Raw genomic sequence first — 24,832 nt, forward strand, 5'->3', positions numbered from 1 at the left:
TAAAATTTGTCAGTAGTTTATTCATCGGTCCGACTGTACATGATGCAGTGAGAGGGACACCAGACAATGAGTTACATGGAGGATTACAACGATGCCAGTGCTATGGCAGCACCTGGAACACACCAACTATCAGCTGGACTGGGAATAAAAGCCCTGCACAAGGAAACATTTCAGTCCTCGGTATGCAGAGGCGCCATACAGTGTGTTAGTGTACGTGTTTGTGTATGTGTGTGATTAAAAATATCAGATCAGATGAAAAATACACAAAAAAGATTTTCAGTTCCACAGATGTAAAAGGGTGCTCTCTCGCTTTTTCATTGGAAATATTATTCATTTCTTTTTTTTTATTTGTCCATTGATAGTTTGAGTATGTTGAAGCGAAGTGAAACAAGACGTGGGAGTGGCCAAATACAAAAGATCAGCTGATTAGCAAAGGTTTCTGTAATTCCATGTCTACATTATTACCCATACGTTTGTGCAATATCTCTCTTTGCATAGTAAATAAAAGTTAATGTTTTTGTAGTTGACATGCACCTATCTTATGTAGCATATTTTTCTTGCGGATTTAGGGACTCCCATATAGAATTATAAGCCCACTATAGTGATTGCATGCAACGTTCCCAGAAGAGCTGAACTTGGTTTTAGCTAAGAGTTTATGAGAGCAGAAAGGTAAAGCCAGTATAGTGGGTGTTGATGAGGACTGTTACGTGAGACCTGGTTTAGACAGGTGAGCGCCTGCATAGACAGACTTCATGCCCTCAGCAGTAGGAGAGGCACCACTGGCTGCAGACAGAGGGGGGGAAAGTGCTCTGTGTGCAACAACATCCATATGTTCAGGTGATTGGTTCTTTGGCTTTTGAGTCACTGTTGAAGATACTTCAGGAAGTGGGGGACATCTTTACTCTGATATCAGTCAGAATCTTCTAGACCTGACATGCTTCTCCTTGACACCGTAGCCGCCTTGTCTGCTGTGGGGAATTAAACCATTGGCCTCCACCCAGACAATAACAAGAGGCTGAGTGCAGCGTGCGGCTCCAATTTTTGGCCCAAATCCTAATTATGTGTTTTTTCAATAACATTGCCAAAAACACCCGCTATACAACATGCTGAGATAAAAGAAACAAAAGCTTTAGATGTCCTCGTAAAATATGCAGTTAATTCCAAACCTGATCTCCCTATGTATGTACATTTTGTGTGTGAGTGCATTCACTTTGTGAAATGCACTGCCCTTATGGGTCCTCACATGCAGCCCCCTTAATCATCTACAGCACCTTAAGGACCTATAGGAGCTTGAACCTGCTTTCCATTGGGTTTGGTTTTAACAAGGCTATCTCCTGCATTAGATTATTCCGTTTTTTTTCTCTTTGTATGTTTTTTTTTCTGTATATTCATAGCTTTCGTAGCCATGCAGAGCCCTGCTGATGGAGCTCTTCATGCTAGGGGCCAGCAAGCAGCACGCTGTGTGCGGATAATCATGCCAGGTGAGAGAGAGTGGTGTGAATTCCGCCTGAACGCCTGTGCACTGGCACTAAAGGATGGAAGAGGAGCTCTGTCACTCTAGAGATCGGGGGGGGGGGGGGGGGGGGGGTGTGGGTTTGGTATATGGGTGTGGTAGAGTTGAAAAGGCTGCATTTCTAATGTAACTACGATGAAATTTATTAAAATGTCCACTATGTCATTTTCAAGTAAATCTAATGCCAAAGATCAGCAGCAGTAAGTGCAGTCCAGCTGTCAGGTAGCCAACTGAGGAAGCCTCGGAGGAGTCCGTCTGTGATTTCCATCTCTCCTCGGGTTAAATGGCTGAGGCGTTGGGGTCGTATCGCCGTTTCTTCACATTTCTTATAAGGAGAAAGGAAACATGATTCAGTGACGTTACAACCACATGAGTACCACAGCTAGTGCGACCTGGACAAGCAACCACACTAATCTCTTCAGTCTACAGCGAGTACAAAACCATAATCACATTTTTATTTGTATTTATGTCCATGAGCCAAATTTGAAACTTTTTTTTTGAAAGACCTCAAGGTCAAAATGCTGAAGACATTAAAGCGAGGAAAGGCTGGTCCATATTAGTCCAGTTAGGCAGCAACTGGAAGAGGCAGTATGAGATATTGACATGCAAACACCTTTACAGGCCCCATACATTATTAATGACAGTGTGGTAAATATTTTAAAGACCAAAAATCAAGAGATCATTTGACACTGAGCGTGAAAAAGAAGTCGCCTAAAACTAAGTTTTCACATAATAATTAAGCAAGCATCTTCTTACGGTGAAAGTTTAAAGTCAAATTGAAGGTCTCTGAATATGAATATCCCATATTGTCTTTAGACAACTGCCAAAAGGGTTGTGCGTGCAACATCAGTTTACAAGGTGAGGAAGTGTAGAAGTCACGTCTCGTTACCAGTTTTGATGGGAAAGAAATTAGTTCCACTCAAAACATAACCATCTGGGAGGAGAGAGCTAACATGAAATACAGTCTAAAGAGGAAGTAAAGAGAAGACAACCACAGAAACAACAACCACAGCAGCAGCAGCAGCAGGAGCAACAATAACTACTACCACAACAGTGGGACAACAACAAATACAACAACAGGAGTGATGCATAACCTCCCCGTACTGTGGCTTGTTGTGGGGCTTCTATCGCTCTGTCATGCACCTGTTCCAATAGTAGGCCAGTTGAAGGTGGCACTATTGTTGTGCGTGGGTCATGCAGTGCAATGCGCCGTGTCTGTACCAGGTCTGTGAAGCGGGCAGCAATGGCAGCTGGTGTGGGGCGATGATTCCAAGAGTCTGCTCTAGGGCGGAGTCTCGCCATCGAGGTGGGTGTGGCCAGCCATGGCACAAAGGCTGCGGGCCAACAATAAGGTCCTCACTTCTGTGGCTCTCACTACTCCATTTAAAGTCTCACCCTCAAACAGTAACGGATTGAGAGAAAAAAAGATCATGGAGGTGATGAGAGCTGGACAACCCCGGAGCAGATCACTCAGGGTGTGGCTCAGCCTTTGTGCAATGAACTGACCTCCTCCCAATCAACAAGTCAACATGCAGAAATGTTTTTTGTTTCTTATTCTATTTTTATTTCTTTTTTTTCATAATGCTTTGCTACCTGGCATGCTTTGGTGACTGCAGGATTGTATTTTTTTTTAGTTACTCTTGAGGGCTTATTTAGATTATGATGCCTAACACCCCTGATGATCAAGACAGCAGGCTAATCAGCAGTAGAAAGGAATTTAGTCATGATAATCAATGTAGAAAAAAAAAAGGTAAATCTGTTGGCTACACAGATATACAGGATGTTAGAGGTCTATCTCTGGATTCCAGAGGGCAAATGGCATTTAAACTTATCCACAGAAAAATACACAAGATGTTTTTTAAATGACTTAGCTGCTAAAATAATTCTTCCCCCTCTGTTAACAGGCCTTAATTTAACATGCATGTCAAATACTGAGCTCTGCCCCTCCAATCAGTTTGAGGTCCTGCTACAGATCCCAAAAAAAACCCAGCACATGAAGTCTGGTCTCTCTCTCTCCGAATCACCCTTTACACATTCACATCTTTTTTTTCTATAGAACAACCGGGGGGTGGGGGGGGGCAGTTCAGACACATGATAAACATGTGTTTTCCATGTGCTTTGTGTGAAATGCTGGCACACTGTTTTATGTAGCAGGAGCTCAAACCCTGGTGTCTAGAAGCAGCAGGGATGCTAGAGTAAGAGCAGGAGAGGCATGCGACGTGTTGCTTACTTAAAGCCCCATCCAGTCCCCCCCAGCACTATGGCAGCCACAAGGATGGCTCCGGCGATGGAGCCTATTATTAGATTGGTGGCACTAGGACCTGTAAAGGGTTATGGGGAAAAAGACATGAGTTTCTATGCTCACTTACTGAATTAACAACATGTATCTAAACAATGACTATTCCACATAGAACAGAAATATAACCATAAGTATACTGCTGCAATAAAATGACTGAGTCTGTGAGTCTGCATGCTTTCAGTCCCTTTTAATGTGTAAGATGAAGATAGTGAAGTATAGGCTCTGGATTACTTGAGTCTGGTGTCAGTAGAGGTTTATCAATGGGTTGAGTGTTGAGGTTGTGCAGAGGACTAGACCCTGGCTATTCATCACTATAAATGAATTAAACACAGAGGTTATGTATATGTGGCCTGAAAGTGTTTTTGGAGAGTCCAAGTCACCACACAGCCCATCACTGTCTGACAAGACCAGGTCACTAAGTGGACTCTTCTCAGGACTGTTTATCGTCTAAATGCCCCACATGCCCCAGAAAGGAGAGGATCACAGGAGCAACCACATAACAACTAAGAGTCCAAGAAAGGAAAGGGACAAGAAGAGGAAGAGGGGGATGAAGAGAGAGGAACAACGGGAAGTGGCAGGAGAGGAGGAGGAGGAGGAAGGAGGAGTCCATCAATCAATCACACAACACTGAAAACATCCAATCACGTGACAGTTATATGGTTCATTACCAACACACAAGAAAACACAAAGCCACCGGGACGCACACACGGGCTCAGGCCGGCTCACGAGACCGCCCGCACACTGAGGCACCACTATGAGAGGAAGAGCTGTGAAAGGGTTAAAGATGCTTACTCTATTCCCCACCCTGTGCCTCCAAAAATCACCCCCAGGGCCAGAATGGTCCCTGCTACTGCCCCTATCAGCCTGTTAGTGGCCACGCTCACTGTGCAGAGGGAAAAGGAGCATTATTACCACCCTGTCAAAAGCAGCAGGCGTCTGCTTCAGAGTCACATGGGTGGAGTGACACGGTTTCTTCTGTGACGCTTCCTGCCCCCTTAACCACCTCCCTGCCCCCCTGTGGACAAAGTATCAGGTGTACAGCTGAACTGTGTGTTTAATTTCTAGCTCGGAATCAAACTTCACAAATTTTAACACTGCTTTTATTGTCTATGTCAAACGGTCTTTTTGAAAACACATCTTAGAATCTTTGCTGAGTCAGATCTAACAGAGTATCACATTTATTTTTAGAACAACCCACTATGCAGTGTTCAATTGAAAAAGCGGACATAAAAGTGTGTTATATTTTTATATCTGATGCCAGAGGTGGTACAAGAAGGAAACCGACCCTTGACTCCTTCATCCTGAGCGGCCTCAGGCTCTTTAGGCGGGTCAGGCATGCTACAGTCTGTCCCTGCCCAGGTGGCGTCACAGGTGCATGTGGCTTCATTGTTGCACACCTGTACAGATCAGACAGAAATAAATGAGATGAGGAGGGGGACATATGAGCTGTAAGCAGAGATGCAGACACACTGGGGTACTTGTTTTTCACAATACCCATTCAACATATCATATTCACAGGATCACTTTCCTATGATGTCATACTTTGGAGGGAAGCTGTAGTGTTATTAGGGTAAGAGGTTTGTAAAGCAAGCAGGTATCTGGAAGTCAACACCTCCACTCCCCCCCCAAAAAATGGATGGGAAACACAATCAGTACTCAAACTCAACCCTAACCCATATAAAGAACACCTATAAAGAGTCAAAATACTCTTACAGCCAAAAGCTATCAACGCGCTCAATACATTTCACTACACGTTTTGATGAAGAATACGATTTGAAAATAAGTGTACATTGTGTGGCGTGTTGGGGGCTTTTTCTTTCATAAATCTACTGTCTAAGCTATTTCATGATCTGTTGTTTCTAAATCCTGCTCTCCCTTCACTGTTTCCCAGGAGACCCCAATCACCATAGCAATTATTTCCACAAACACACATAAGTGCATGTGTGTATATGTCTTCAGCCAAATTCTGTTTAGCCTGATTGAGGAACTGTTCATTCAAGTTTAACAGCTAAATGTAGCATTCAACCAGTTCTTAGCTAACATCACCATTAGCTATAATTGTTTGCTTTTAATTACATATCCTACAACAGGCTGTCAAATGACTCTTTTAGCTCGGAAGTAATCGTTAATGCTAATGTTAGCTGTAATCTTATAGTAGCTAATTAATATGTAGCTTTATCATGAAGTATGGCCCAGTATTCAGACTATCACTATCCAATGTCTTCTTGGTTACTGATCAATTCAGAAATGTCTAAATTATAGTGATAAGTCAGATACCCAACATGTATACGATTAGCAACCTGTTAGCTGTACGAAATGTAAACAGCATGTGAGTTTCCAACCTTGACCGTGACGTCAGAGGAACAAAACCATGTGTTAATATGGTGCATTGACATTTCTTAACTATTGTCCAAGAAGCCCAGCTGTGTGCCAACATTTTGAGAATCAAAATAAAAAGTAAAAGTTTCAACCCTATCTAATCAACTGGACATTTTATGTATTGAGTCCTTTGGCACTGAAGAAGTGACAATAGCTTCAGCAGCTCATCAGTCTTTAGTCAGTGTGCTAAGACTTGAAAAAAAAGTGTGTTTATTTTTTGGTACAACTTTTACCAATGGAATAACGGAAATAAAAGTTAAGATACTCATGTGGATCCTCTTAAAGTTGACTGGACAGCTCGTTGAAAACACGGCTAAAAGCCTGCAAAGCAAAAGCATTGGATTAATGCACGTCAGGACTCACCCCATGGGCAGAGCAAACCTGTCCATTAGGTCCAGTGGGGCAGGTGCTCAAGTTGAGTGACTGGATGGGCAGACACTTGTGGTCAAGGCACATCATTGACGGCCCACAGGGAGTCCCATCCTCCACGTAGCCTAAATCAGTCTCATCGTCCAAAAGCACATGGCCCCCACTGTGAGGAAAGGTTGGAGAGAAAGACACAAGAGGAAGAGGGAATTAAACCCATTGACAAGAACAGACCTACTGTCGCATTTCTGTAAGTCAACTAGGAAGTCTTTTTTTATGGTACTCTTTTGTTTACCTGCAGTCTACCAGCCTGCCTTGGTGGTTGAAGGAGGCCGGGGTAATATCTCCTTTCATCATACCTATGCGTGGGTTGCGGCCGATGTTTGTACACAAAAGGTAACCACAGAACACATCACTGCAAAATACAAGAGAGAAAAAACTGTACATATGCCGGTCTTAAATGATCTATTCACTTTTAAACCTTCGGGTCTTGATTTTTAATATACCTTGTAAATGAAACAACTCAACTTGACGGGAAATTCTCTTCCGAGTTCACCAATTTTCTCTTCTTCTTTTGTTTTTTTTTGTTCAATATAAGCCAGGTGTATGACTTTGATTAGAACAGAAGATGTGTTCACAGGTTTTAAGTATGATCTGCCCGCTATAGCCCTCTATGGGTTGGCTTTAAAACCACCTGAATTTCCTCCGTTGTCACTAAAAGAAAATGACAAGACTGGACTAGAGCTCAGACTCTATGTAGACATTTAGTGTGGTGTCATGCTGACATGCACAGAAGAAGTGCTGGAGCTCATTACATGAATCTTCATTTGACACTCACTGTTTGCTACACTGGATCCATTTGTCTCCATCCTTCCCACAGTTGCCCTTCTCTGTCCCCTCCGTGTTTAGTTTCTCATAGCAGAACTTCTCTGAGCCTCCAGACTCTGGGGGATGAATAAAATAAAAGAGGGCTGAACTGCACAAATCTATTTCCATACAGTATTTCTATACGCTGATGACACTCTACTAATGCCGGCAAATATGAACCAAATAATAGATATTCTTACTTGACCCCCAAATGTATCTACACTGGTTCTCTCTGGTCTTGCACTCTCCATTGTAGCAGCGGCCCTGCAGACAGAGAGGAAAAGATAGTAAATATATTCTTAAACTTCTGCTCCCAAGGGTTTCTGCTCTGGTTTGCATGGTCTGGCTACCTGGTTGACCTGGCAGAGGTAACCATCTTGCTTATGAAGGTTGGGAGGGCACTGCAAACAGTCACAAACACAACTTATTAACCATCCAAATGTATCCTTAAAATGCCAAAGAACTAACACATTGAAACCAAAAGCAGTGAGTGTAACAGTGCAACATAAGAACACCTGTCCTGAGTCCCCAGAGCAAGTCTCTGTGATGTCACAGTCGTTCACAGAGTTACGACAAGTGTAACCTCGGGGATAAAACTGGAAAGAAAAGGAGAGGAGACAAGATTTAAAAAATAATAATTACAATTTGGAATTGTAAAACTTTAAAGGTGCACTATGTAGATTTGGTGGTGAAATTTGAAAGTTGGAGAAGTGAAAAAATTCTATGCTAGATTTTCTGAACTGAATACACAAACTTTACTCAAAGAAAAAATGGATCCAGCTAGCTAAAAAACTAGCAGGAGAGTTACAGTTTCACTGTTGCGGACCCCCCTCCATAACTTCTTGCATATCATTTTATCTTCAGACAGCGTTATAGACAGTTTCTGTCTAGAGTTATGAACAATTACCACATAATCTGTACACTTCTCCAACTTTAAAATTTCTCCACAAAAACAACATCTTTAAAGACAAAGAACATACCAGACATGTGTTATTGCAGCATGGGCCGTCACTACAGTGTGCCCCGCTTGAGAGGGAACACTTCTTGCAACATTTCTTGTAGCAGTCCTGAAAATGAGGACGAGAGGAGCTTCATACATCTGAACACGCAGACAACAACAAACCAGGCTGAAGGAAGAAGAAATACTCACTGATCTCGCTCCACAGTCACACTCCTCTCCCACTTCTACAAATCCATTACCACATTCTGTTGGCTCGAACAGCTGCCGGATAGAGAGAGGAGGAGCATGTGAAGTACAGAGCTGACATTTATGATTCATGATAGTAGTGACATATAACAGAGAGCAGCCGGTGTGAGCATGTAACCTTGGTTGGCCTGTTGAACAGACACGAGCCTCCACCTCTCAGGAGAAACTCCTTGTAGTCTGTGATGCTGCATTTGGAGAATCTCCTTGGATGTTGGACCCTGAACGAAGAGAAAGGTGTTCTTTAAGCCCTTCCATTTGGTAAGGAAATAGAAAATTGATAGATTAATTAATCAGTTACTCTAGATTCTTCTGAAATCTTTCCGACTGTAAGGCTAGTTTTTTGTTTTTTTGATAGCCAAACTGCCAGAGTTTGATACAGGTCTGTTCTTTCTGACTAAATCTCCTTGAAACTGAATTTAAAAGCTTCCTGCACAATCCACTTAAAAAACTTCACTCCCCGGTTCTTGCATGTGTGTGTGTGTGTGTGTGTGTGTGTGTCTTTGTGTGTGTGCATGTAAATTACCCGGTGTCCTCCATTATGCAGCCAGTCCACGAGTCAGCACAACCACATTCCTCTGCAGACAGAAGAAAACGCACAAAGAGACAAAGGCAGAGAGGAGGGAGACAGAGAAGTGAAATAATGCAGGGGGGGAAAGAAGACAGCATTTAATGAAAACATGCTAACATGAGTGTATTTAACTCAGATAATCCGCTTCATTCAGTGGATTTAGAAGCTGAAGTTGCAGGTGAATCATTAAGAATTTCTTTTTTTTTCCCTCCACTGACTTCCTCACAGCCTCTCATCAAGATCAGCACATTTTGGCTGAGGAAGAGAAGACCTCGGTTGGTGTTTCTCACTTTGATCGTGTAACTAAAGGCATAAGTGTTTCTCTTGCTTGACAAACTAAATCATTTTTGGACCACTTATTCCAAGTCAACCAGAGCATCTCTCCATCTGTCACTCCTGGCACAGATAAGAGTTTACAGACACCTTGTGTTTTTATAGGTACCATCTGTTGTTTTAAATGGAAAAGGATCCATTGAAGTGACTAAAAGTTCAATGGAAGACAACCCCACTGTTGCAAATGTAAATAACAAAAAGATCATCAGAGTTCTTACAGTAGGTTGCTCAGTTTTAGCTCATGTGCCAAAGTCTCCAAACACTGTAAGTGTTTTCGAGATTTAGTCTGAAAAAATGAATTTTGCCTTAAATGGGAAATGGACTTGAGCTTATATAGTTATATATAGCTTTTCTAGTCTAGTCTAGGGCTTTTATACCACATGTCACACCCACCCATTCACACACTGACAGTAGTGATCAGTATCATGCATCAGAAGTCATGAATCCCATTCATACACAGCTACTGAAGCAGCGGGGGCACTTCGGGACTAAGTGTCTTGCCCAAGGACATGATGGACATGTTGCTCAGGTGGGGATTGAACCCTTGACCTTTTGGTTGAGAGGTAACAACTCTACCAACTGAGCCACAGCTGCCCCCTTACTAGTGTCTCCTATGTCCTCATTTAGAGGGGAGTTCATTAAATCACTATGGGCAAGAAGAGAGAAGAGTGTGTATCAAACAAGTGACCATAAGATCCTGATTAAAGTCAAACTGTTCTTTATGGAATAATACAACCAAAATGTTATTCTGTGGTTTGTGTGATTTGAACGTTGTGCTTTTTTGCCCTGATTGGCTTCCCTTCCTGTTTCACTTATACTGTAAGATAACATGCTTTTTAAGTATACTTCTTTTGGATGCCGGGTCCCACTGGATGCCCAGGTTCTGAGCCAGGCTCTGCGATAGAGACCCCGCCATGGACAAGCTGGTGCCATACTGTGGATACAGCAGAGATCGGGGATTATTCACCTGTAAGTCCCACACACTGTCATTCAGAGTGATACTCTGCTAGACAGAAAACCTCACCTCGTTGACCCCGACGCCACGGCTCAATGAACACATGCCTCCAAAGTATGCCGAGCTGCTCCTGCGGTAGTGGAAGGTCACATTCCTGCAAGGAAGATGCAAGAAAACAAAAAGATAGAAATAACACAGATTTAAAAATTGGCTCCCAGCAGGTATAAAGAGAAACAAAAATATTTCCAGAGGATGTTTGGAATATGGAAATTTAATAACTGTGTTATAAACACAGATTGATGGTTTCATTTCCACTTTGAAAAGGACTTTCTGTATTTATTTATGAGATATAAACCTTTATTTTAACAGAAAACGTCCAGTTGAGATATAAAATCTCTTTTACGAGGGAGACCTTCCCAAGACAGTAATCCAACAGTCCAACAAACAAACAGACATTAAATCAGACAATACATTTACAATACATTTGTTATCATTTAGTACATTACATTTCTATATTCTAACAAAGAGGATAAACACCAGGGAAAATAAATACAATAGACATTATAAATAAAGAATCATCAGACATTCAAAGAAAAAATCATTTCCTACTATAATAAAGAATTTAAAAAAAGGGTTAAGTAAACACATTTTGTTTGAATGAATAACTTACGAGATAAGGTGCACAGCATCCGCATGGTGCTTGATGCTTTGTTGTCGGTACTTGGAGAAATCCCGTAGCATTTCCAGCGGCCTCACACTGATAGGGATCTGATCCTTGTCGGTCCAGATCTCCACAGCAACGAGCACCACGCGTGTATTAAGTTGCTCTTTGAAGATCTGCCATTGATGCGTGCAGTGAATGGGAGGAATAAAGAAAGAAAGAGCGAGAGAGGCAGAGAGGGAGAGAGAGAGAAGCAACAACACAGAGAGAGGAGAGCAACAACAGGTGTGCATTTAAAGTCTGAGGGCAACATATATTAGTGAAAAAAATCACACTGGGATAAAGGAGGAAGAGGGGAACTTTAATGCACATGATGTGAACACAATACAAGTCATAGATTTACTGAATTATGACTTTAAGAGAAGTCTTCAGCCATGCCATAATGACTAATGTATAAATGGCTGCATACTGCACGGACATTATGTGCAGGTACATTGCCACAGAGCTGTGTTGTAATGTAGGATCTTATCCAATACATGAGCAACCTTATAGGAGAGGACATTTTATACTGGGCCACTTAGCATGCAGCCATGCTCTGTGCTCTCTGAGAGATTTGTAAACATCAGATCACTTATATTCTGTGTTAAGTTTAAAAGAAAATTACAACCCTGCTGAGGTTTAGTAGGAATAAGCGTTAGAATTCACATTTTTAAGTAGGTGAATGCAGAAGTGGACATTTTGACATGCCGGATGAGCTAAATGTAAAGTCAGGGGACAGCCAATTGAATTGGGCGGTGCCTCCTAATAGGACTCTCTGATGCATGTACAACTTGTCTTGTCAATCTCTATCCTATAGTTCAAAGAGCTTCAAAGTTACAGAGGCTGAAAAACGATTGTCTGTAAGTTAATACAGAAGCAGATCTGTGTAAAGCATTTAGTACACGTGTAAAAAATAAACAAAAGATTCCACTCACGGCATCCACAAGATTCACCACTGATTTAGCAAAGTTCCTCGTGTGCTGCTTGGTCTTGTGTCGTTTAAACTGCAAGCACAAATAAAAAGAACAAAGGCAAACATATACATGTGTAAGCTGCAGTGACAGTCGGGTGCTACTTTCAATGATACAGCTCCCTCTTGTGGTTAAAAGTGATATAAAGAGGGTTTTTTTCTGACGCAGCACATGTTGAGAAAAACAGTTTTTACAGAAAGCAGCAGTTTCTTTTTTCTTGTTCTCAATGAGGACACGTACCATACTGTGGTCACTGACAATCATAACCTCCAAATACTTCATCTCGTCAAATGTAGTGCGAGGCATCTGCAAAGTAAAACCATCAGTAAGTCTCACCATCTCCACAAGGTAGACTTTGACTTTATGCACAACAGAAAACTCATTCCATTGAACTTGATTTACAACAAAACAAGAGCGGGTAGAAGTTTCAGTCAGAGGTGAGGTCAGACACTTACTGCTCGCTTTTTCCTGCGTTTCAGCCAGGACAAGTCATCGAGCTCGGAGAAGAGCTGCTCCCCCTCAACTGCCAACACACAGAATGAACGGGTGACATCGTAATACACATAAAAGATTAATGTCGGCGTGTTTCCACAGGGTTTGGTTTTTGTTATTTTCGTCTCCCAGAATATCAAAATTGTTTCCCTGAATTTCCAATGAAGTGCTGCTGAGCACGCTGATGTACAGTAGAGTCATTCAACTTGGAAGAAATGAATTCATGAGGAGCACAAAATCAACTGCCTGATTAAAAAAATCAAGTCTGACTCATAATGTGTGTGATAACACCAGGGTTTTTGTATTTTTTTATTTTATCTATTACATTTTATTTATTCACTCTTGCTGAATGCTGTGGTAGTGGTATGTGTACATCCCTCTTTTATGTGTATGTCTCTGCATATTCATGTATGTGTGTGCACGTTACACGTATGCATACTTGATCGTTTTTTCCTTCTTTTGTCTTCTATAGCCCTTCTGTATAATGTGCCATAGTTACCTCAAATACATACTGTGTTTATTTCTTTTTGTAACTCGTTGAACGGCCAAGCTTAGTTTGTGTTGTGTTCTAGTTTTGTTCTCAAAACTCAATAAAAAAAGTTGTGAAAAAAAAAAGTCTGTTTGACAGCATATCTGTTAACATTAACGTGTTTGAGTTTTTTCTTCAGAAGTGTTTTCACCTTGACTCGTAACAGGTTAGAGCTCCGTTGCTACAACCACAGGAATAACTACTCGTAAACAATACTTGCATGCTTTGTGGTGGACATAAGTTCAGGGTGCAGAGAGGTGTTTGGATGACTGGTGGAGGAGGTTATGTAACGTGCTGAATTACGGCAAAAACCAAACCCTTACCCTGTTCCTCTGAATCATCGTTCCAGTTTAGGGAGGCTGCTCTTCTTAGTCTGTGAGGCCTTGCAGCTGTATCCTGCAGGATGAGGCAACAACTGTTAAGAGACCTCCATTTACTCTAACTCAGAATATAATGTTGTGGAGTAAACTTAGAGCAAATAAAGAAATAAAGAAATAGAGCTGTGTGCCATACTTGGTGTCTGAAAATGTAAACATTACTGTTTACAGGAATAACCCAGACTCTCATCAGGCCCACAGTCAGTAAAACATCAAGTAATGTGAATGCTGAACTGTTCTTTATGCGTTACATTAACGCCCACTGGACTTTAAAATGTATCTTCCTTCATGCACTCTGTGAGTAGTTACACACACTAAGATTTTTTCTCATAGTCCACTGCACAGCTCCTACATTACACCTTTTGTACATTTTCTGTTTTTTATTTTTTATATTTTACATTTTTAAATTCTATTTTATATACTGTAATATCTTCTTATACTGTATTATTTAAGTTGTTGCTAGTTCTGCTTTATTTCCTTCTTAACTGTTTAGCACCAATACACAAAGTCACACAATGTGAAAATGTACTTGGCAATAAACCCCGATTCTGATTCTGATTCTGAATAGTCAACATTATAAGAAATACACTGGTACTTGTCCTGTAGAGTGTTAGATAAGATGATTAAAACCACTTTCATGTCTGTTAAATAATAAACCCCTGCCAGCAGCAAGTGAACCTCAGTGAACACAAAGACTTTAAAAAGGAGCACGTCTCAGGCAGAAGATAACATCTGCCTTTCAATTACACTTCTGAGGCGCACTAATGAACATGTTCTCTCAATGATTTCATCAACAGAAAGTGTTAAAACATATTTTTATTTTATTTAAGAGGGGATATAGACCATCGTTTTTTTTTGTTTTTCTGGCATGGCACAGGGACTTCCTTAAGTTGCATGGGGGGCTGCCAGGTAAACTCAAAAAGAAAACAGAACTCCAGGAAGCCTCTGCCTCCAGCCAAGACGATACAGTCCCACACGACCCAACAACACAACAACACTCCCACACAGCCCTGTGAAACGCCAGTTTGTAGATGTAACACTTTCATTAATGAGATCAAGTTAAACGAATGTGATGTCTCCGGTTAATGTGTGTGCTTTAGCTGTGCTGATCTGCAAAGTCTGCAAAAATATGTGGCTCCTGCTTCCAGTCCTTAAACAAACATACACAAACCACATGCCAGCTGTAGCTTCATAATTATCTTAAAACCTTGAGAATGGAGACAAACTAAACAACCAACGCTCACCTAGAAGTGACACGAGAGTATTTTTCTAAATGTCTATGAGTAGTGCTGTAACTACATGGTTATATCATCATGTATAACTTTCTGTGGTTCAAATAATTGTTTTGTGAAAGTTGAACTGCATTACAGCACACGTCTCTGCATAAGACTGATGTGATTTTGAATGTTTTACATCTGTTCATTTGTCAAATATAGTGTCATTACTTAGATCCATATTACCCAGCCCTGCTACCAATACTGTGAATATAATAGTAGATGAGTACACGTTATGTACTGCTGAACAAGCTAATGCACCCAACTATATTGAATTTGTACTGGGATTAGTTTTGTCCAGACATGCATCATGTTCTTATCTTTTCCCTTAAAACAAGGTTACACTCTGATTATCATCAGCTGAAAATGTAGAAACCCGGAAGAGCAGAGGATGTTATGTATGTGTGCTGGAGGTGACACTACACAGGTTGCAAGACAGAACCTGTCTCATACATATTTTTGCATTTTTTAAGCGACAAGAACAACTTACGATTGAATGAGTCTGTTGTAAAGGCTCGATAAGGTACATATAGACTCCGTCATCAAACATTCCGCTGCCAGGCAGAGAGACAGAGAGAGAGAGAGAGAGAGACAGAGAGAGAGAGAGAGAGAGAGAGAGCGAGAGAGAGAGAGAGAGAGAGAGAGAGGGGAAGTCAATATGGAGTCAATAGGAGCAGAGACGAGTGTTTCCAGAGATATTCTGAACACGACGAGGATTATGACACACGACTCTGCTGTGCACTTACTGCAGCCCGTTGCAGGTAGATAAGGCCACATGGGAGTCTTCATTCCCTCTCACCTGGCCGTGGTAGTAGCAGTGCTCACCGCCCTGAAAGAAGAAGAAAGCAGAAGTGCTAATGCAGCATCACAGACCGACCCGGCAGATCGGCTGAAGACTGATTAGTGGCAACACAAAACATAAAAACTGTGTATACATGGATGGATCGCTAAGCAAATCGTGTCATATATTTTAGACTTAATTATCGAGAGTTTTCAAACATCTCAGAGGAGGTGAACAGCTTGTCTCACAGATGCCCGTTTGGTGTATTTGCAGTGCATTTTTGCAGGCGGTCTGTACTTGTTAAAGATGTGAAATGAATACACTGCACGGCGGGTACTGGAACTATCTGTGACTCAGCTGTCAGATCCAGGGTGAGCAGAGGACATCCAACCCCCCTCACTCTATCTCTCTCTCTTTCTCCACCTCGCTTCACCCAGCCCACGCTGCACTGCTACTGCAGAGGGCTTTCTCTCCCTCATCATGTGACTACAGCTCCAGCAGGAGGCTGCAGGGGAGCGAAACCCTGCTGATTCAGCTACAGTGTGCCCAGCCCAGCCCTCTGCCTGAATCAGCAGCAGCAGCAGCAGCAAAAACCATCCCTCATTCCCAAACTGATTTCTTCTCCTCCTTTTTTTTTCACCTCTATCTGTCTGTTCTGTCGATCACATACGTTTCCACTGGTGAAGAAGTATTTATCTATCTATGTTTTCATCTCTCTATCATCTATGTACCTCTGTGGTCACGCCTCTTTAAGTACATTTTGTTCTTTTTCTTCCTCTGCAGAAACCATCTCATATCTGGATGAGAACTTTAAGTGACAGCAGCTGTGCTAAATTCAATAAAACCAGTTGCAGTGACAATAAAAGACAAGATGCAGGCTGGTTTACAGGAAAGGAACTCTTAAGAGCAGTTCTTGTCTTATTTAAAAGCCTACTTCCTAAAGATAACACAAAGTATATCTGTGCCTTTCACTTCACTGCCAGTGTGCATGACTGTACAAAATACAAACAGCAGGACACATTGTACCAGCTGAAGGAAACACAGAACCAGATGCAACCAAAACAAGTAACATATATAAGAAATAACTACAGAAGACATTACCTTTGACGTAACAGGCTTGCCCCCCTCAAAGTGGATTTCGACATAATCTGAAGACAGCAAGTCACTGTGAACACAGAGATTACAGCTGGTCAGAGTGGAAGAATGGGATGTGGTGACAATAAAAAACCACACAAGAGTGGGTCTTGACTTTGCTTCATGTGACTCTAACATTGTATTTTGAAGCTAGCGGTGAGCGCTGCTTTATGTAAACAACAACGCTCATCACCACTAGGCCCCGGATGTGCCAGCACAAACACTCCCATGGCATCTCAAAAGAGCATCGCGGATGTTAAACGTTGCCTGCCCGCAGGAAGAAGAATAATGCATTTACTCCTCATGATTAACTAACACAGGAAGAGGCTGCACAAACAAAAGTGCATCGGTAAAATAAAGAATCCTTTTTTTTTTTTTATGAATAATGGAACAATGCAAAAGATGAAGAATTCCTGGAAACAAAATCAGGAACTACATTTTTTTTTCTTCCACCAAAGAATTAGATGAGAGTTGGACAATTGGCACACATAACAGGAACAGAAAAAAAATCACTGCATCAGAAAGCTGCCAATGAAGTGATAAACGTGATAAATGATCGCGATTGTGAGGCCTCGGCTTAACCTTGAACACAACGTTCCTCTCGGCAGTTCCCGCTAACTGAGTCAGCGTCCCTCACTGTTACCCACACCCACACACACACACACACACACACTCAATCTGTTAGCTGACAGCTGATGTCAAGAGGCTATCATTTCTGCAACAACTGTGCTTTTTTTTCCTGAGTAACCTTGCAAATCAAAAACATCCTCTTTCTTCTCCATGGACGTGTGGCGGTGTCTCGACACACAAAAAGAAAACAGGATGGAAGAGATGGATTGGGTTGTTTGACTGAGTCATGAGTGGGACATGTTGGAGTGATGCTCAGCAGCACGTGAGCAGGAAGTGCACCATTAAGAAAGGAGAATCGAGCCATGAGCGGCATCTGTGAGAGGTTCCTGCGCGAGGGGCTATTTTTAACCTTCATGGATGAGAGAGGGCGAGTAGAGTGGACCATGCTCGAGTGTACTGGTGTTTGTATGGGTATTTGTGTGTGTGTGTGTGTGTGTGTGTGTGTGCGTGTGTGTGTGTGTGTGTGTGTGTGTGTGTGTGTGTGTGTGTGTGTGTGTGTGTGTATGAGAGCGGTAGACAGTGTTGCAGGGCATGGTGGTTTAAGGTAATGGTGTCACCTCTCATCACACTTCATCTCTTAACTTCTTATCTCCACTGTCGACGACTTTATCCCGCTACCATCTTCTTTTATCCCGCTGTCTTCTTCTTCTTTTCCTGATTATTTTGCATCCACTTTACCCTCATCCATGTCATAAGCAACACACCGTAAGGAGCCATGCAGTAGTGACGCTGTGAGATAAATCTGCAGGGAAATCTGTTAAGAGTGACGTTCTATTTTTATTCAAATATTGCTATTTAGAACCAGTGTTTGGATAAAATTTGGACAGTATTCTTTGCGTTCTCAGGACCTCTTTATGCTCTCTGTCACCAAACGCTCGGACAGAAATTGGGAAAAGGTCTTTTGGGTATTCTGCACCCTCAGTCTGGAATCTGCTGCAGAATGACTTAAAGCTCAAGGAGCTGGTGTCCTTAAATGTTTTTAAATCTAAAATGAAAGACATGGAAGCAGATTCTAGAGGATGTTAATGTTTTAGCTGTTTGAGCGACTGTTTCCTAGATATGACTCATAGATTTTTCTATTTTAATCCAAAATGTTGTGTTTTGTAAGTTCAATTTATTTTGTATAGCGTCAACTCATAACAAGTGTTATCTCAAGTAAAATACCTTACTCTTTGTCTTTGTACTGTGTCTCTCTTTATGTTTCCGTCTGTAACTTTGTGTTTTTGCTGCTGCCTGTCTTGGCCAGGTCTCCCTTGAAAAATAAGTTTTTAATCTAAAATGGACCAACCTGGTTAAATAAAGGTTCAATAAAAAAATAATAATGGTATCACACAAGTTAAAACCACAAGTTACCATATCGAGATGTTTTCCCAACCCTAGAGGAGACTGAGTACTACAATGCAGCAGGAGAAGAAGAGGAAAGTGAGACCACAAAGGAGGTTCTGTACAGAGCCTGATCAAACCCAGCTCTGAATCCTCTAGTGACACATTACGTTCATCTGAATCCTCCGATCCGAAGTAATCTTACATACTAACTGTTTTGTCTCACAAAATGTATTCTCGATATAAAAATCATGTCAAATGTATTTTCAAAAGTAATAAGCTCCTTCCTTGGTTTACAGTCAGAGTTACAGTAAGGTAAGCCGACAGAGCAGAACCTTTCAGCAGGTTGCACACACACATCTATATTTAGATCAGTACTGTTCTGTCGCAGCTACAACACCATGCAGAATCCAAACCCTTGTTCTCACAGAAAAGTTAGCTCATGTATCTCACCTACGGTACAAGCAGCCAGCTGGGAATCAAGGTCACACTTTCAGGCCGCTCTGCCGCTCTATAAAGAGTAACTGTTGTATTCTGTGGCCACAGTGTGTTCTGTGAGATGGAACTGAGAGATGCGTGTTTGATTCCCCGCTGCGTCCATGTTTGTGCTACGAACAACGCACGCAGAAACATAAGAAGTGTGATACATGAGAGTATTTCACCTCGATCATATAATAGTAGCATAGACATAACAGGTAGATATCACTTTGCCTCTACATTATCTGACCTTGTATACTACACTAAAAGATCATATTTACTGTAGATGGATGCTTACAGCTGCAGACCTCTGAAGAGTCCTTAAATAACACTTATACTTCAACAAGGAAACGTAATTTGTTTTTTTCTCTAATTATGACATTTGCCTTTAAAGTACTTGGCATCGGATTGTGGAGTGTGTGCGGTATAAAAGAAGTAGACAATAATTGTGATTTATGACTCTTCCTCTCTGGAGGCTCCGTTTGCATTGTTTAAGGCTTTATGTGTTTTTTTGATCCAGCAGATGTCGCCCTTGAGCACCAGCATGAAACCAAAACAACTCGTGCTGCATTGTTGTGTTAGCATGCTAATGCTAGTGATCTTTATTATGCTCGTATCTTCACACTGCATGTAAATTTACCTGAAATGAGCGTGATCTAGAAACACAGTTAAGCAGTGAGTACAGTATGTTATTCTTCTTTTCTCTAGTCCCTCAATTAAACAACTTTTATACACGAGGGGAGGAGTCAGCCGGCCGTCCTGGCGATGTAAACAAACTGAAGATAGGACTTTGAAAACTCTGAAAACATCACAGACAGTGGGACTCGGGTATTACACCCATTGTAGACAGTCATGACTCACAGAGTTATTTTCAGAGGAGATACTTGATTTATATTACATTTAAGTGTGAAAAATCACATAGAAAGCTGCTAACTGTAGACTGAATAGCAGCACGTATAGACTGTAAGTCCAACAGCACTTAGCTGTGTAGACAATATAAAATCACAATATTTCATAACAGATTCCAGCTCCAAATCACATTAAGGGACATGAAATTCAATTAACATTTGAAAGTCCTTGTTCACGTGCACATTAAGCCTTCACATATGTACAGCAGCTACTTTGTGAAGAGAAATCAATATCATTGAGTGTCCGGAGCCTTATGTCTCCATATGGGACAGTGATCAGACAGACCAAAGCCCAACCGTCTCGCTTGACTTCTTCTGGTTTGATTCAAACCAACAATTCAACCTCACTGAAATGGTGACTTTGGGTTTTTGCAGATCATTTTCTTAAACAGTTTTGTCTTCATTTGTTGTCCGGCAGCTGAAGCAAAACGGCTCTTAGCACTTCTGTTATCAGGGTGCTGACATAGTCAGTTACAGTTTCGCTGATGACATTATCTTTCGACCGGTGCGGCCGTTAATCAAATATATCAGTATGTATCATTTACAAACAGCAGTCATCTACATAAAGCACGGGTGATTCACGAGTGCTATCTGCTCTCATTTTAGCTCACACAGTCTTGCACAAATAGATCCTCTGAGAATGTCTACACGGGTATAACACTATGGAGTCTCACACTGATCAAGTTAGGAGATGTCGTTCACTGGACACATACAGACATCTTGTGAGTTTCCCTGGGTGATGTGTGTGAGGTGTGATGTGGATCTTCCTCCAACTCAACATTTATTCTAATTCTAATCGTGTTCTCCATAATATAGCTTACAGTGTTCATTTACTACCAGCCAGCCATTGCAAAACTAAACCCTAAAAAAAAACAGCTTTCATTTCCCTTTAATGTCTTTGTAGAGTTTGCTGCAGCTAAAACATCCCCTGAGAGAGTGTCAGTGTGGATCTGTCTGCATGAACGTTTGGTCACTTTGACACGGTTTCTCTACAACCCGAGGGTGATACACATGTCTTACAACCATCTGCAACATCACTGTAACCATGACAACAGATGTTGTTATGAGAAAAACACTTTAACACAGAACTTCATTTACATTCTGATCAACAACAAGATACAAAATATAATCAAGTCGATAGTTACAGGAGGAAGAAGAGGAGGAGGAGGAGGAGGGGAGGAGAAAGAGGAGGAGGAGGGGGAGGAGGAAGAAGAGGAGGAGGAAGAGGAGGAAGAAGAGGAGGAGGAGGAAGAGGGGAGGAGGAGGAGGAGGAGTAAGAAGAGGATCATGCAGACTTGAAGTTCAACAACAACTAGAAATGTGTTATGATGAAAAGAGATTTCTGGTGTCAATATTGTGTACTTCCCTCACTTCCGACTATTGTGTCTCCATGAACTTTGCTAACCAATCAGCTGTCATTTTAAATAGTAGAAACTATTGTAGCGAGGAGGGTTTTTGACAGTAGAATTTTGAGCCATAACTTCAGTCCTTATAGCTAAAATGAAGAGCGTAGAAACAAAAGCAGAACTTACTTGTTCAATGCTAGATCCAGAACAAATCGTGTGCCAAACGCCTTCAACTGGAAGCTAGCCTGGGCAAGATGCACTGCCTGTAAGGGGGGGGAGGAAATAGTAGTCACTGCAGATTGTGGCAAGTGCAAGCTAGCTAATGGCCTTCTTCAGGCAACAAAATCCTCTGGAGTCCACTTCCAGCATCATCTTCAGCACAGAGCACAGATAACAGATGTGGTGGATGGATGGCAGATGGTCATTTGCAGTGGGCAAGCTGGAAGAACGGCTTCTTCAGCATGGTCGCTCTGGCACCCGTCCAGTTCTTGCACACAAAATGAAACGTATCGGCTAATGTGTTGTGTCTGATTGTGATTGGTGTCTTAGCTTCGTCTGACATTTTGCAGTGAAATGACATTGAACATGGAGTTGAGGTTTATGTCATGATATCATATGGACTTCACTTAGAGGCCATGACTACACAGCAGTAACCAAACACTCCACCTACTCATCACATTTTTTATTTTCATTAACTCCTTATTCTTTTTCTTTACTGTGTTTCATGAAATACAAATTCCTTTTAAACCTACTCAGCTATAAGTCCATTCCATGGTTTAACTTCTTTCCACATCCCATCCCATTGTCAGTGCTGACCTACCTGGCCCTCTGTGCCTTGTGTCTTGGTCCTGGTGTCCAGGTCATGGTAGGTACTCTCCGACTCCTCGTCCAGGTAGTAGATCAACCGCGATGGGTAGGTGATCACATGCTCTACCGCACGGTGTGTCCTGTTGTCTGGAGCAGGTGCTGCAGTCGCCTGTTGCTTTAGCAGAGCCGACACTGCGTCCCTCTCAACCTTGTCTTCAACTCCTTGAGAAACTGCCAGAGAATTGGAGGCACACAGACATGAAAAACCTGAGCCGTCCATACACACAGAGCCAGCTGTCATCCTTTATACCCGGACACATTGATGATACTGAGACAAGTGGCCGAGGTGTCATTGCTGTTCTTTGAGTAACATTACGGTATGATTGGTGACATGATGTAGTAAACCACTTATGTTAAGATGACATGAATTACAGAACTGTTTAATTTCATTGAGAGGTACTTTTATGCTTTGTGCCAAAGTGAAAAACTCTGCAGGAGACAGAGTGCATTATGCAATGCAGACAACAACAGAACATAATAAACTGCACTGGAGTTAAAGACTTTAACTGAATGTCAATTCAATTTTGCAAATCTTACATGACAAGAGTTGTATTTTTTAATACTGAACAAAAGGTGGTGAGATGGTTTAGTCTGCCTCATGCACCATCAGACGCCGCATAACAAATCAAATAACTCCCTATCTATTTTTTGGGAGGGGGACGCAATGCTGAGCACCTGCAGTACATCGTGCTATCTAATTTTAGCGCAAGACACAAAGTAAAAAGGTCTATTTTGAAACATGAAAGCGATCAAAGAAGTCAGCAGGCTATTGCAATACATACCGGATGACGCTAGTGATGGATGAAGCCGAGGCGAGAGGATGCTGACGAGCAAAGTGGCCAGAAATATCAAATGCATGATTCATATTTGATAACTGAAATATCTCAATATCAACACAACAATGCAGTAAATAGCTTGGGTCCCATCGTGGCGGAGGTGCTGAGGGGCTTTCTTCATGGATCCGGGAGGCACCGGGATGCTATGATGCTGCTGCAGTAGCTGCTGAGGAGGAGGGTGAGGGGGAGAGGAGGAGAGGAGAGGAAGAGAGGGAGGGAGGAGGGGGGGAGTAGAAAGAAGGCGGTGGCCAGGCAGCAGCAACTGGAAGTCAAGGCAGGAAGGCAGACTCCTCCCTGTGTGAGGACAAGCATGTCCTCCCTCCCTCCCTCCTGGACCACAGGAAGCCCGTACAGGTTAACTCAAAGGCATATTCTGACAGGCCGACTGAACCAGGAAGTGTACCCGTGACATTGATGAAAGTAAAATGACATTAAACAAAAACACGATAAGGTTATTCAACATTGAAATCATTTAACCAAATGATATGCGTTTAGCTTTTGTTGTTGAATTAAGGAAAAACTGGTAGGCCTATATGCTTTTCTCAAAATATGTATTCAGCTTCTTCTTAAAATTTGACTTTTATTAAAATGTTTTTTATTACTGCTCCTTAGCAGGGAAACCCCTAAGAACTGTCGGAAAGCAATTCCATATAGGCTATTGCAAAAAAAAAGGAATCAGGTATTGCATTCATAATAAAACCAAAGCACAAATTTGGAGGTACTTGTATAAAATGCAGGCTTTATAAACCATAAAGACTCATTTATTAGAAATAATTCTTGAGTAGTAAATGTGTATGTGTGTATGTAGGCCTATTTATTTATCTGGTTTAAATAAAGTGAACCAGCCTATTCTCCCCTGTTGCAGAAGTTTAAGTAGCCTATTTTTTAATTTTGACATTCAAAGTACCAACAACTACATAGAATCAGAACATTTAATGACAATACATTTCATAATGAAGTAAGATTTGGTTCTTCAACATTCTTTTTTCAAGTTGCACATTTGATTGTAACAGCACGGTAAGCCACCAGTCAAATTCTCAGAAATCCTATCTCTGTGCAGATTATTGCATATCAAATTTAAAGTTAAGCTACCTTGTCTTATGTGCATTCAAATGGGCTCATCTGCATTGAAAAGTAAACATTTTGTATAGAAAACAGTGAAGGAGCTTTCCAAAACTGGAAACTGGTCACAAGCAGATGTATTAACAATGCATTAATTATAGCTGAGTTACATTTCTGTGCAATTTCGAATGTAAATGTGAAACATAAAGCTCTTTATTTCGCCTGGCCCCTCTCTTCTTTTACAGTTCAAATCGGCTGTTTAGAAGGTCTCTCAAAGTAACTTGGGAATCAAATTAGGTTGGTCAGTGTGTAGTGTTTTAGCCCCAGATGAGATCTAAACCCTGTACAGATACATAAGGAAAGGCATGAATGCTTTGTGTTCTAGTGATGATAACTACTCTGTTAAGTTTCCCTATAAGAGACCCCCATGTACACCACCCAGTTAGTCTTCATCTAAGATAAGATAATATCTTCAAAGAGGAATATGAAGGCCATAATCAGTTACTTGTAGGTTGGATTGTAAGGGTACTGAAAAACACACACACACACACACACACACACACACACACACAGAGACACACACACACACACACACACACACACACACACACACACACACACAGAGACACACACACACA

The 24,832-nt window shown here is 41.6% G+C and overlaps 1 protein-coding gene across 5 annotated transcripts; it reads right to left on the reverse strand.

Moving 5' to 3' along the window:
• On the reverse strand, positions 1 to 23,331 carry LOC109984318 (disintegrin and metalloproteinase domain-containing protein 23). 5 transcript variants are annotated; one of them, XM_065961984.1, is made up of 27 exons: positions 23,079 to 23,331; positions 22,250 to 22,467; positions 21,616 to 21,692; positions 16,713 to 16,776; positions 15,577 to 15,659; positions 15,321 to 15,384; positions 13,503 to 13,575; positions 12,614 to 12,681; positions 12,399 to 12,464; positions 12,123 to 12,191; positions 11,158 to 11,324; positions 10,557 to 10,641; positions 10,379 to 10,466; positions 9,155 to 9,206; positions 8,750 to 8,849; positions 8,575 to 8,646; positions 8,405 to 8,491; positions 7,940 to 8,020; positions 7,775 to 7,825; positions 7,625 to 7,688; positions 7,396 to 7,501; positions 6,853 to 6,972; positions 6,555 to 6,723; positions 5,098 to 5,209; positions 4,605 to 4,695; positions 3,744 to 3,834; positions 1 to 1,838 (listed from the first exon to the last, which is right to left on the reverse strand). In XM_065961984.1, exons 1-26 carry the CDS (start codon positions 23,152 to 23,154, stop codon positions 3,828 to 3,830), a joined length of 2,310 nt encoding a protein of 769 aa, XP_065818056.1. In that variant the 5' UTR covers positions 23,155 to 23,331; the 3' UTR covers positions 1 to 1,838; positions 3,744 to 3,827. The 5 variants fall into 5 exon arrangements, with proteins under 5 accessions (XP_065818056.1, XP_020490074.1, XP_020490073.1 ...); XM_020634418.3 differs by lacking the exon at positions 3,744 to 3,834; XM_020634417.3 differs by lacking the exon at positions 4,605 to 4,695 and having other exon boundaries at positions 23,079 to 23,329.
• Between the last annotated feature and the right edge of the window lie 1,501 nt (positions 23,332 to 24,832).

Source organism: Labrus bergylta, chromosome 13, assembly GCF_963930695.1.
Source record: "Labrus bergylta chromosome 13, fLabBer1.1, whole genome shotgun sequence".
NCBI lineage: Eukaryota > Metazoa > Chordata > Actinopteri > Labriformes > Labridae > Labrus > Labrus bergylta.

Excerpts from the sequence above, each read along its gene's own strand:
- LOC109984318 (XM_020634418.3), bottom strand. The coding sequence starts at position 23,154 with ATGCATTTGATATTTCTGGCCACTTTGCTCGTCAGCATCCTCTCGCCT. Across the intron at positions 10,642-11,157 it reads GATGCTGTGCACCTTATCTC|GAATGTGACCTTCCACTACC; the intron begins GTAAGTTATTCA and ends TCTTCCTTGCAG. Across the intron at positions 7,502-7,624 it reads TAGATACATTTGGGGGTCAA|AGTCTGGAGGCTCAGAGAAG; the intron begins GTAAGAATATCT and ends TTCATCCCCCAG.